The sequence below is a fragment of the Stomoxys calcitrans genome, chromosome 2, assembly GCF_963082655.1.
Source record: "Stomoxys calcitrans chromosome 2, idStoCalc2.1, whole genome shotgun sequence".
NCBI lineage: Eukaryota > Metazoa > Arthropoda > Insecta > Diptera > Muscidae > Stomoxys > Stomoxys calcitrans.
Genome location: NC_081553.1, coordinates 230,901,268 through 230,914,424, shown reverse-complemented (window position 1 = coordinate 230,914,424; position 13,157 = coordinate 230,901,268). Strand labels below are relative to the sequence as shown.

Below are 13,157 nucleotides of genomic sequence, written 5' to 3'. Positions count from 1 at the left end.
TCACGCTCGTCTGCGAGTACCACTGCTTGCGCCGGGAAATTGGGTCGCACTTGCGGTATTCGACCGGCTGGTATAAAGCGAGCGGCTGCTGCGTTGATGATGTCTCGGAATTTCCTCTCGGCCACAAGCACATCAGAGGGGGGTGGCAGTTCATTGAAGCGGCGATTGGTATACTCTCTGAAGCCAGTCCAATTGGCCTTCTTATAGTTGATGAACGTTCGGCGCTCAGAGGTTATGAAGTCGGGTGGTCGGTCGATGGTGAGGATTATGGGGAGGCGGTCTGACCCCAAAGAGATGACGGCTTGCCAGGATACGTCACTCAGGAGATCAGGGGATGCGATTGAGATGTCTGGCGAGCTGCTGCACCTCCTCGTAATCCTAGTGGGGGCATCCTCATTCACCGTGCAAAACGTGGAGCTATCTATCTGCTCTGCCAAAGCTATGCCACGCTGGTCGTTGCCTAGGGGAGAATGCCATGACGAGTGATGTGCATTGAAATCCCCCAGAACCAGACGACTATGGCCAGATAGCAACCCACTTATGTCGGGGCTGTAGGCCTGGCCATTAATCGGGACACAGCTGCCAACCGGCGGTATATACACGTTGTATATCTCTATCTCGGCAGTACCAGACTTGACTGCTACCCCCATACATTCCATGTATGGGTCACTAGCGTCAAGCGCAGGCGAGATAGGTCTATACTGCACGGAATGGTGTATAACGAAGGCCAATCCCCCACCTCCATTCCTTGAGCGATCCTTACGTAGCACATTGTAGCCGTGACAACTGTGCAAGCTGCAGGTGTTAGTCAGCTTTGTCTCCTGGATCGCTGCGACCGATATGCTCTTCCGACTCATAAAATCCACAATCTCATCAATCTTGCCTCGCAGTCCATTGCAGTTTAACTGCAGGAACGATACATTTCCCGACACTGGCCTGGCAATAGTAGGGCTAGGGTGCTGTCTTTGCATAAATTGCCGTACGGGAGAGGTCGGGGGGGTCACATAGTCCGACGACGAGGACGCCGAAGGCGACGACGGCGACGCTTGTGACCCACTGCTGGCTGTGTTCGCACAGCACCTAGCGACATAGCCAGTATGACTATACTCCCGTAGCGAAGTTAGGCCAGAGCAAGAACGGAAATGTACCCACTCCAAGCACCTGTTACACCTCACCGACACTGACCGATGATGAAGGCGGTTCTGGCAAACGGAACAGAACCAGGGTCCGGGGTTCTTTTCAATCCCGGCACGGACCAAAAGCATACGGAGAAGGCACTCCGGGATGTGCCTCTCCCATGACGAAAAAAGACGAACACGTACACTGAGGCGGCAGCCCTTGCCGATGAAGATTCCATCGGGTCAATCCGGTACGTACAACCGGCTGCCATGGGATTGCGAGTGGTTGTCTGACAATGCAACCAAAATAAAAATTTGTATTATGTGTGGCAACTTTTGTCAATTGATGCAGATAATAGTGTTTTGCCAGTCCCGCAATAAGAAAATGTGTAAACAAATAATTAAACCACCATAGAAGTTGTGAAATATCATGAATTAACATTTTATTTTGAATTAAAAGTAATGTTGAACTATCTTTTACCATGTAAAAGATTGTTTTATGTGGTCGTTGGCTACCCTTCTCAATGGTTTTCTTTAGCTGCTCCAAACCCAATATATTTTGAACACTTAAGAGCTCACCTACTGCTGCCATCTGTAAATCTGCTGCCGTCTGTATAAAGGGAATATGTAGACACTCCTGGCGGTGGCCGACGGCCAGTGATTCGTGCCGGAAAACCCATTTTTTTGCAACTTCAGTTGACATCCATAATGCAAATTTGTCAACTGACAACGCAATTGAACTAATGGTTAAATTATGGATTGCAACTAGACTGCAGTTGAGTTGTCAGGGGACAAAACCACGAAGTAAAAATTAGTATAAAGCTGGAAATTTTTGTCAATTTCATGCAATATCAGTAATTTTAAAGTTCAGCTAATAAATACAAAAATGAAAATTTCTGTAACGAATTTGAACGTTGGCAACGCAACTGAAGTTAGGTTGGCTTCCATAATTGACCCATAAATATACTCTCTATTGCAACGGAATCTATTCTCCGAAACCTTGAAGCTTGTTTCCAGATGAACCTAACTTAATTTATCTCCATTAATCTCTCACTTGTTAAACTTTCTTGTGTTTTTCTGTGTCTTTTTTATGTTTAATAACTCACTTTAAAATGTAAAGGACAGCAAATTTTTACCAACTGTAAATATATTGGTCCGCTCGCTGCAGCCTTACAAAGCAATTCTTTCGTGTTACAAATTGCCGGCAATGCGGAAATTTTAATATAACTTTCCCTCCAAAATAAACACTTACTTTCTCTCTTCCTTGACGAGGAAGACCAATTATATGCACGCCACTTTATGTGATTTCATTTTTACCTCATATAATTTCCACAGAATTTCACTTTCATTTTTGCGATGCAATCGCCTAGAGAAAAATGAAAGTTCGATAATTCTTAGTAATTTTCCTTGCAATTTCAAAAGAGTTTTCTGTGATTGAAGAAAAATAATCTATAAAATTGAAATTGCTGTGTATAATATATCTTGAGCTATAGAAAATCTATGTATGTACGATATATTTGTTTGTTCGCTTTATTAAAACTATTATTAGTAAGTATGTATTACCTTCCTATACTTAAAAAAAAACTATGTAACCTAACAAAGACTTATTTGAAAAAACGAAAAAAAAAATTTTTACCCTTAGGTTAACAAGCAACCACTCCAAGGCCCATTATGCACATTTACTTCTAATTGTTATAAAACTCTTCTAAATGGAATGTATAAAAATGTCATCAACATATTTCCTGATTTATTAGAAATTGTTTATATGAGTTTGAAAATGATTATAAAGATGCAGAGCAAATGCCATAAAAAACTTAAAACTGCAGTAAAAGTTCCAAAAATTAGGTTCAATTTATTCTGTGAAATATAAAATGTTGAAAACTCTACAACTAGACCGAAAAAGACGGTCCTGCAGGCGGAGAACCGAGAGAGAAATGGTGTGGTGCTAACGCGAGGACGTCGAGTGTGAACATCTTTGCCGATAGTAAAATGCCATAAAGGCAATTGCAGTGTAAAAAGGAGATTAACGCCTTCTCTGAGGATGGCAAAATCCGCATCGTTTGGGTGCCGGGCCATAACGGAGTAAGGGGAAATGAAAGTGCAGACGATTTGGCGGTGAAGGCCAGAGGACTGCCGTCAATAAACTTGGTTAACCCGCAGCCTTTCAGATCGACGCGGTCCGAGTTAAGGGAGTGGGCGACGAATGCGCATGCAACATTGTGGAACAGCGAAACGGTCGGTAGGACGGCGAAAATCCTATGGGGGGATCCAGATCGTGAGAAGAAGAATGTTGGAGAACTTTCTTTGTCATTGCCCGGCTTTCGCGTCTAACAGATACCGGCACTTAGGTGGCGACACAATACTAGACATGAACCAACTTAGAGGACTTTGAACCAATTTAAGGATTTTGTAAGTAGCACGGATTTCCTTACGTAAAATACTCTTTTAGAGGTTACTTTATAGTTTTTTGAGCGCACAACAAGCCGATAACTGGCTTAGGTGTATGTCCATAATGACATGGAGCGGATTAATATCTGCACCCTCTTTTCAACCTAACCTAACGAGATGAGTGAATACATAAAATGAATCTTTCAGCAAAAAGAAAGATTCGGAGTTCAGTAAGTGCACGTTGTACAATGCATGCATTTTGCGTAAAAAAAGTAAAATTTTTCTTGTCGTCTGCTTTCGTACGAAGGCAACGTTGTTTGTTGTGTCAAAAGCATGGGTAAACACATGACATAATTACCAGGTAGTGTACCGTAAACAGCTGAGTACAATTTTTTCTCGCGAAGTGCACTATCTGTCAACGAGTGTATGTGTGTGTATTATAGTTAAGAACCATAGCACACACAAACAACGAAAAATGGCGCGAACTAGTTACATACACAACATCAGAGTTGCGCTAATCACTGATTTTGACAGAAAGTGCACTCAATATTTTGTTGTTGGGCAACTGCCACTACCTGTAAAATAATATTTCTGGGGTTGAACGTACCGGATTGAAACGATGATGCTACAATACAACAACTCTCTTCATGTATATGTAGACCAACTGAAGTGTAACAAACAAATATGCATATTTTGTTTTTCATAATTAATTTTCTATAAATTTTATTTTGAACTAATTTTTTTTAAATAAATGTTCTTTAAAATGTAATAAGAATTTAATATAATTTAATTTAATATATATATAATATAAATTTAAAAAATCCATATTCCCTTTAGAAGAGCAATAGATGAAAAGTCATAGCATAATGGGTGACTAAGATCCTACAAAAAAACATTTTTTTGTAAACATTCTTTCACATCATCCCTCAAAAAAAAAATTTAAAAATCTTTTTAAATCCCAACTCTTAAACGTTTCAGTTATTGAATTTATTAGAAATGCAATTGATTCAAAGCAATTTTGTATTAAAAAACACATACACAAACTCCATTAAAAAAGCGAAAACAAAAACAACACAAGGACTCCTATTACAAACTACACAAAAAAAAAACAGAAATCCCAGGAATTAAAACAAAACAAAATCTCAAAGAGAACAAACACCTCCATGGAAAAGTTGTTAAAGTTAGCAAATAAAAAGAAGAACGCCCCACTCCCAAGTCTCCCGTATAGTTTTGGAAACAAAACCCAATCCAACCAACCGTTTATAGAATCTACACTTGCTTACACATTAAAAACATATACATACATATATTTTGTAGCTAAACTCCTCTCACAATGTAATACTTAAAATACTACTATACCAAAGCTACTACACGAACAAAGGATAACTTCCTATCCTATCCTATACGTACATTCATACATATGTCCATACATACATATGTATGTATTTCCTATTAAGTAACTCCAATACTATATTTATGATTGTTTGTACATTTCATTTGCTTTGTTCTCTGCAAGTTTCCCTCATTATATAATACAAATGGGGGAAAGGGGAACGATGAGCACTTGCTTCATCAATTAAATGTGGTGAGGAAGGGAGTAAAGAAAGTAAGAAAACTGATGGAAAATTTCCCTTATTTCCTGCTTGTTTTGTACATGTAATATATATATACTGAAAAAGCAAATACATACATACATAAACATAGTTAAATACTATATCTGATAAGAGGAAAAACGAATGTACTAAATATAATAGTTGGATTTTTAAAGAATCTTTATTGTTAACACAAACACTCACTCACACACACACACACACAGTCATACCGAATGAAACATCAAACAAAAAATTTTACCTTTTTTTGTTTTTTTAAATAATACTTTGATTTATTCTAAATAACATACAATAACTGATATGATTAGAACTATAAAGAAGGCAATGACTCCAGCTCACATTGTAAATGATCATGTGTGGGTGGGGGGAAAGGCAGCAGTATCATTGTTTAAGCATGACCATCGGTATAGTTTTATATAGACGAGAAGATTGATTTAATTTAATTAAAAAAAAAAACAAATTCGAGTAAATCATGAATACAACTAATAAAATGAGGCAAATCGAAAGCAAAACAAGTGAAACACACACACACAATACACAAAGGAAAAATATGATAATGAAAGTGCAGGAGAACCTTAATTCCCCCAAAGGAAATACTTAAAGGAAAAGAATACTAATTATAATAAATATTAATACATTATATACGAAAAGTCCATTGAGTTTGAATTAATTAACATTAACGCAGTCAATAGGAAATGGTATGTATATTAGGGTGAATCAAATTGTACGGGCACAAAAAGAACACCTAGCGGTTGTAAAAGTCGTAAATAAACAATGGCCTGCCATCATGTTTCCGCGGCGATCGGTTGTATAGACCGGAACGAGCTTGCTCACCTAAAAGAGCTTGACGAGGATCGCCAACTCTTACGTACTAAATGAGCCAAAACTGAGCTTCGTCGCTGAACACAAGAAGCGCGCAATGAACTTTCATAACAGAGCACTTATTTTGATAATAAAAATCAATCACATGCAACCGTTGCTCAATTATAAGGCGATTCATTTTACATTTCATTGTATTCTATAACTTATTCGCCTTCGACAGTTTGATAATAAAAAAATATTGTGGCAAATAAAAAAAAAAAAATAAAAAAAAGTAGGTTCAATTATCTTTCGACAGACAGGCGCGATGTAGTTTAGTCTACGACAACCATAATACCATTTTGTAAAAATTTCGACATTCGACTACGCCATCGCCAACCGGAACAAGGGGGAATAGCTAAAAAATCACCCTTTATAATCGGTTTATATTGAAGCTATGTCTAAACATGGACCGATTTGGCCCATTTATTATCCTAATCGACCTACATCAATAAGAAGTATTTGTGCAATATTTCCAGCACCTAGCTTTAGTCGTTCCAAAGTTAGCATGCTTTCGACAGACGGACGAAGATGGCTAGATCGAATTAAAATGTCATTGCGATCAAGAATATTTATTTCTTATGGAATTTTAGACCAATATTTCGATTTGTTCCAACCGGAATGATAAAGCCAGTATACTACCATGCTATGGTGGAGTACGAGGTCTGATAGAAAAATTACCGTTATTTTCAAATTTCGTGAGTTACGTATGTTCGACTTTCGCATTCCCCCTTCGAAGACGAGAATTCGTTTACATATTTGATATTACGAATTCGACTGTCAAATTAGACAAAATCGATCGATATAATTGCATTCTAAACTACATAGCGCCTGTTTGTCGGGAGGGTATGGAACCAATCTTTATATTATTTTATTTTTTATTTACCACAATATTTGTCTATTATAAAACTGTCGAAGTTACAGAATAGGACGAAATATGAAATTCGCCTTCTACTACGACTGCTGTAGATTTTCGCCTCCGAAATGACTGCAGCTTTCTTCTTGGCTGTCCAGGCAGTAAGACAAAAAGTGTTTTCCAAGCAACGCATCATAAAACGCTATTTGCATGATTCCACAAACCCCATCGATCTTCCAAGCTCATCGTCAATGAGAATTGTAATGAACTGTTTTTGAACAACAACAACAAGTGAAAAAAATTGAGACCAAATTGTAGATATTTTTTTTAAATCTCAATTTAGCGCACACTGAAGTGATTTTTTAACCCAAAAACTAATGACACAAATAAAAAAACAAAAAACAGTTGTTTTGTCCTTTCAAGGTGTATTTTCAGTATAAGGAGGAATTCACATTGCTTTCACCATAAAATTTTTAGTGAAATGGTTTCACAGTTTTTTTGGTGAAATCTATCATACGGGTCACCTCATTTCACAAATTTTTCACATTAGCCTGCGAAACGAAACCAAGGTCATACCCGATAAATTCAAAATAACGGTTATATTTTGATCAAACCTCGTATACTTTCTTGGGTCTCAGATCATTACAACATGAGTCACAAACGGAAAAATCAAGCGACATATCAAGCAGGTCTGGACAACATTCATGCAGACACGGTAGCAGTGAATTCCTTGGAGTACGACTTCCATTGCACCTGAAGAAATTGACCTCCCCAGCAAACCAGAGTAGTTCTGCTCAATTACGTTCTGGTAGATGCAGCCGCCTCAACTGCTGTAAAGCAAGGATTGATGCCGACATGCAAGATGTATGTCCCGATTGTAACCAGGGACCACACTATACACGTCACCTGTTTGACAGCCCACCCAGACCCATATCCCTGTGGACGCATCCCATCTTAGTCACAGAGTTACTGGATCTTGACACTCAACGGAATCAACCGGAGAAAGGTAGAACACAACAAACGAAAGGACGATTTTAGTATTACTTTGAAGGAGCAAGATTATTATTTATAAACAAATAAATACTTGTTTTATTTATTTTAAAATAACGGTTATTTTTTCATCAGACTGAATATATTAAAATAAATAAAAATATTTAAATTAAAAAAATGGTTTAGTTTGGAATAAATCTTCTTTAACTGAATGTCGTTGAAAAAATATGGAACAGTAATAGAAAAATATTGTGTTTTTGGAGCCACTCGGTCTGCTCAGTGCCAAAAAGCCTCAGAGATATCACTGCCATTTCTATAAACCTCATTTCGCGGTGGATAAATCGTGTAGACAGTAGTCCGAAAGTCGGATGAAATAAACCCTCCACCATCGGTATAGCAGTAGAGCTGGCAACATATCGATGGTATCGATATTTAATTTTTTTGACTGAATATCGATTGATATTTTTCTGAAGGATACTATCGCAAAAGCTAAATTTTTTGCAAAAATAAGCAATTGCACACTGAATGTATCCTTTAAGACACATTGCGCCTATAGAAGGGGCAATTTTCATCCGATTCGACTAACATTTTGTACAATGATTTCTTGCAAGACTTTCAACTGGCTTTATTAACCTCGGTTTTATTTGGTTTGTGCATTGATATTGCTTCTATATAAATTGACCTGCAGATTTTTACTTCTCATTTTCGTTTGAAATATGGGTGATGGGAAATTAAATATCGAGATTATCGATATTTATTATTAAAACTATCGAAAATATCGAATGTTGCGATTATCGATAGTTTGCCAGCTCTATACAGCAGCCGTATATTCTTGTTAAGCATGTATCTGTGGACGTCTTGGTCCTCTTTTGGGTCATTGGCATAGATAAGACGATGTTGAAATATGTGGCTCTTACGCGGATCCCAATTTAATTCAATTACCTCTACAGTAGTAGTGAATAAAAACACGCTAATTGAATTTCCCATGATCATTCCATAAAAGAACTTCTATCATATTAATGAGTGCAGTCCGATTTAAGTTTTAAGCATAATAATAAGTGGCCTCCTTATTTACGCCGCGTCCGAACGGCATACCGCATAGCGACAACACTTGGTAGAGAAGTTTTAACATGGCAGGGTACCTCAGAAATTTTGTCATTAAGGGGTTAACAACCGCTGAAAACGTTTTAAATTTGAACCCAGGCGATCGGCGTCATGGGCAGACATGCTATGCTCTTAATCGGGCCCCAAAATCACGCATTGTCCCATTAATTTCAAGCCCGTAGGCTCATGTTTTTGTGTACGTGCGCAATAATGTGGATTAATGTGTGTTTGAATACAGGCAAGGTTTGACTAGGTTAAAGGGGCTGTCTATTTTCTAACCACACTCAGATTAGTAAAGTCAATTGTGATACCAGACTAACGGCGTGGTCTGCCGCTACTCTGGTGGGAATCAAACCCAGCACCTCCGCACTTTCAACAGAGCACCCTACCAACATGACTACCGAAACGACTGCATTTAAGGCTATTTTGCATTGCTGTCTACATCCCCATATAGAAGAAGATCATATACGTCAATTTATTTTAGTTTTATTCAATTACATTAAAAATAATCCTCATATGGCCACTCAATATATTAGACCAAAAAATATAAGAAATGCAATTTCTATCATGTTGGATATTTCGAATTCACTAGACTTTTAGAACGAACGTTCGATAAAGCAAAAATTATTTCGATTCGATATTAAATAATCCATTGTTAGTCTATCTGGGACACATGGCGTGGCGACCACCATCAACAGCCAAACTGACACCAGTGCTAAAGGTGGCCAAATCGCTGGCCAAGAAACAAATGGCATTAGCCACTTCGTCAGCAGTGCCAGGACGACCCAACGCATGAGTTGTCTTAGAATGTTCCAAGAATTTGGCATACGTTTCAGCATCCATGCCACCACGCTTGTGTAGGTTGGTTACCGTCACACCAGGATTGACACAATTCACTCTCACCCCCTTTGCAGCCAATTCCAGAGCAGCGCAACGCGTAAACTGGTCCACACCCATCTTGGAGATATTGTAAGCCAATACACCAGGGAAAGAGCGAATGCCATTAACACTGGAAACATTAACAATGTTGCCTTTGGTCTTAATCAATTCCGGGACGGCCAACATGGACAAGTGATAGATGGATCTTAGGTTAGTATTCATTACACGATCATATTGCTCAAGGCTGGTGTTTTCGATAGTTCCAGTTTCAATGATGCCGGCATTATTAACCAAAATATCCAATTTTTGTTGTTTTTTCAATGTTTCTTGCCACACACGTTCCGTATCAGCTACCTTCGAAAGGTCACCTACAACAAGTTGTGGCGTTTGCTTGCTGCCTTGGGCAGCACATAATTTTGCTACCTTTTCCAAGTTCTCTACATTACGTCCATTCAAAGCGAGTACCGCACCAAGTTGTGCAAATTTAACAGCCGCTGCTGCTCCAATACCCGAAGAAGCGCCTGTGATGAGAACTACTTTGCCAGCAAAGTTCATTTTTTTAACTAATTTCGAGTATATTATAAAAGAAAGCAAAAGAAAATATGATATTTTAAGAATTGCGTAATATTTGGCGATTTGTTTATTGTGTCTCTTACCGGCTCTCGTCACAGTTGACAATAACTGGGCGGCAGAGATCGTCTGATTTGTATTTTTCAATTTGCTTCTTATCTTCTATTTGCAATTCTTTTTGTTTTGCTCATTTAGATTCTGTATGTTTTTCCTTTCGTATTTACGTGCATATCTTTTAAACATTTTTCGCACCCAGAGCAAAGCGTAGGGATGGTATACGGTTAGCATTACCATTAACATCAATAAATGATTTTAAAGTAAAAAAATTCTGAAATTACATTCTGACGAAATTTATTCTGAAAACGCAATTTTGGTAAAATTGTCCTTCTGCGGCAGTCCAGAATCGAAATCCATTGCCTAAAGCAGAGTATTTTGTTCACATTATACTTTTTTCAAAATATAATTTGTTTTCAAACATAATCACATGAAAATTTTTACCAGCTCAACCTTACATTCATACAACACTAGGATTAATTGTTTTTAAGTGCTTTTTTTAAGTCATTAGCGTAAATATTAATTTCATATTTTTTTTTAGAAAATACGTTTTTTATGAGGTTTGACTGTTTTTCGCGTGAAAAGCCGAATATTCATGTTAGGGTTGGTTCCCTACAAAGTTTTTCACCAAATTTATAAATTTTGCATTTATTTTGTGCGATAATCAAATTTAGATGTTAGGAAAAAAGTGTTCCACGCTATATAAGATCATCACCACGCTATATAAGCAATCAACAATCCCATGGCAGCCGGTTGTATGTACCGGATTGACCCGATGAATTCCTTCATCGGCAAGGGCTGCCGTCTCAGTGTACCACACACTGCTACTACAACAACAACATCAAGCTTGGTACTAAGTTTATTTTCCACCTAACACTTTCTAAACATCCTTCAAGGAACACAGTAGTACTTCAGTGGAATTAATTCAAACATTCAATGTATTTTATTTCATAAAAATCACAATTATTTTCTTTTGCATTTGTATAAAATAATGCTTATCTGGGGCACATAGCATGACGACCACCATCTACGGGCATATTAACTCCAGTTATAAAACTTGCCATGTCACTGGCCAAGAAGCATATAACCCCCGATACTTCATCGACTTGTCCTGCTCTTCCTAAAGCATGAGTGGCCTTGCAATGTTCCAAGAACTTTTGATATGCTTCCTCATCCATACCTCCGCGCTTATGGAGTTCTGTGACAATAACTCCTGGATTCACCGAATTGCAACGTACACCGGATAAAGCCAATTCTAAGGCAACACAGCGGGTAAACTGATCAACAGCAGACTTTGAAATATTATAGGCCAAAACATTGGGAAAGGAACGTAAGCCACATACACTTGAGATGTTAACAATGTTGCCTTTGGTCTTTTTCAGTTCCGGCACAGCCAACATTGTCAGCTGATAAAGGGAGCGCATATTTGTGTTCATCACCCGATCGTATTGTTCCAACGAAGTATTTTCAATACTACCATTCTCTATGATGCCGGCAGCATTTACTAAAACATCCAATTTTTGAAATTTCTTTATGGTCTGCTTTATAATTCTTTCCACATCTTGTTCATTGGTCATGTCGGCAGACAATTGTAGATGACTGTCGGAATTGGTACATTTTGCCGCAGTTTCTTTAAGTTTTTCAACATTTCGTCCCACCAAAACTAATTGAGCTCCAAGTTTGGCAAACTCCTGGGAAGTGGCTGCGCCAATGCCGGAACTAGCTCCTGTGATTAAAACCACTTTTCCAGAAAAATTCATCTTGTTTGCGGAAAAATAAAAGAGAAGCAAAACAATGCGATAAAAATAATATAACCACAGCAAGTGTTTTTTTATGCGTGTGTGTGTTTGTTTTGAGCCCTTGACATAAGTTCATTGATAAGGAAATGGAAAAAAAGCAGATGGCGTTGTAGTTCTTTTTTATAATTATGTTTCCTTTGTCTTTTTAGGAATTTAATGTGTTTTTATCCAGAACGGCGTATGATTAATATGCAACAGCATGAATCTACGGTAGAATTATATACATTTGAATTTATCATGCATGAATCCATACAATACGCATACGTCACCCATGAACCTATTTCATTTTACAACAGTGATGGGCACACTAACACTGTTGAAAAGCCCCAACTATGTGTGACTATCATCAAACACCAACTAAATGAAATGGCTTTGACGTAGTGACAGCCGAACGAAGCCACATATGTGCGGAGGTTCATACTGCCCATCTATGTTTTAGAACAGTGATGGGCAGTTGAAAATAGGCAATTTTGTTTGTGTGAATGGCAGCAAAAACCGACCGGTCAAATAAGTGAAATAGCTATGTAAAGTAACAAAAAGGCGTAGAAGGAACGAACCACACGAAGCTGCTTAAACAACTGTACATTTGCTACTAACCGTTTTTGCTGTTGTTTGATGTTGTTGTCCATCTATGTTTCAGAATTCTCCAGTGTAAAGTGTAGGGTATTGACTGTTATATATCGACAATTAACATATCCAATGCATAGATGGGCAACAACATCCATCCACTCAGAATTTTCTATTACCGCAGGCATCGGGCAACCGGTATTGTACTTATTGGCATAGATTTAAATGATTCTTCATCTTTACTAGTGTATCTTCAATTCTTTTTTTGGGTAAAAAGAGAGGGTCCAGCGTGCCCTCTAAGACAAAAAGCAAGCGTAAATTGGTACAAGATCAAGGCAGATTTAAAAAGGTGGTCTCACACGAA

At 37.9% G+C, this 13,157-nt stretch overlaps 2 protein-coding genes across 2 annotated transcripts; both read right to left on the bottom strand.

Annotated features, from left to right (window-relative positions):
* Window positions 1-9,390: 9,390 nt before the first annotated feature.
* Window positions 9,391-10,530, bottom strand: LOC106088315 (uncharacterized oxidoreductase TM_0325). The gene is made up of 2 exons (XM_013253807.2): window positions 10,460-10,530; window positions 9,391-10,366 (listed from the first exon to the last, which is right to left on the bottom strand). Exon 2 carries the CDS (start codon window positions 10,356-10,358, stop codon window positions 9,585-9,587), a length of 774 nt encoding a protein of 257 aa, XP_013109261.1. The 5' UTR covers window positions 10,359-10,366; window positions 10,460-10,530; the 3' UTR covers window positions 9,391-9,584.
* An 807-nt stretch (window positions 10,531-11,337) lies between these two features.
* Window positions 11,338-12,278, bottom strand: LOC106088158 (uncharacterized oxidoreductase TM_0325). The gene has a single exon (XM_013253575.2). It carries the CDS (start codon window positions 12,185-12,187, stop codon window positions 11,423-11,425), a length of 765 nt encoding a protein of 254 aa, XP_013109029.2. The 5' UTR covers window positions 12,188-12,278; the 3' UTR covers window positions 11,338-11,422.
* Window positions 12,279-13,157: the final 879 nt, after the last annotated feature.

Excerpts from the sequence above, each read along its gene's own strand:
- LOC106088315 (XM_013253807.2), bottom strand. The coding sequence starts at position 10,358 with ATGAACTTTGCTGGCAAAGTAGTTCTCATCACAGGCGCTTCTTCGGGT.
- LOC106088158 (XM_013253575.2), bottom strand. The coding sequence starts at position 12,187 with ATGAATTTTTCTGGAAAAGTGGTTTTAATCACAGGAGCTAGTTCCGGC.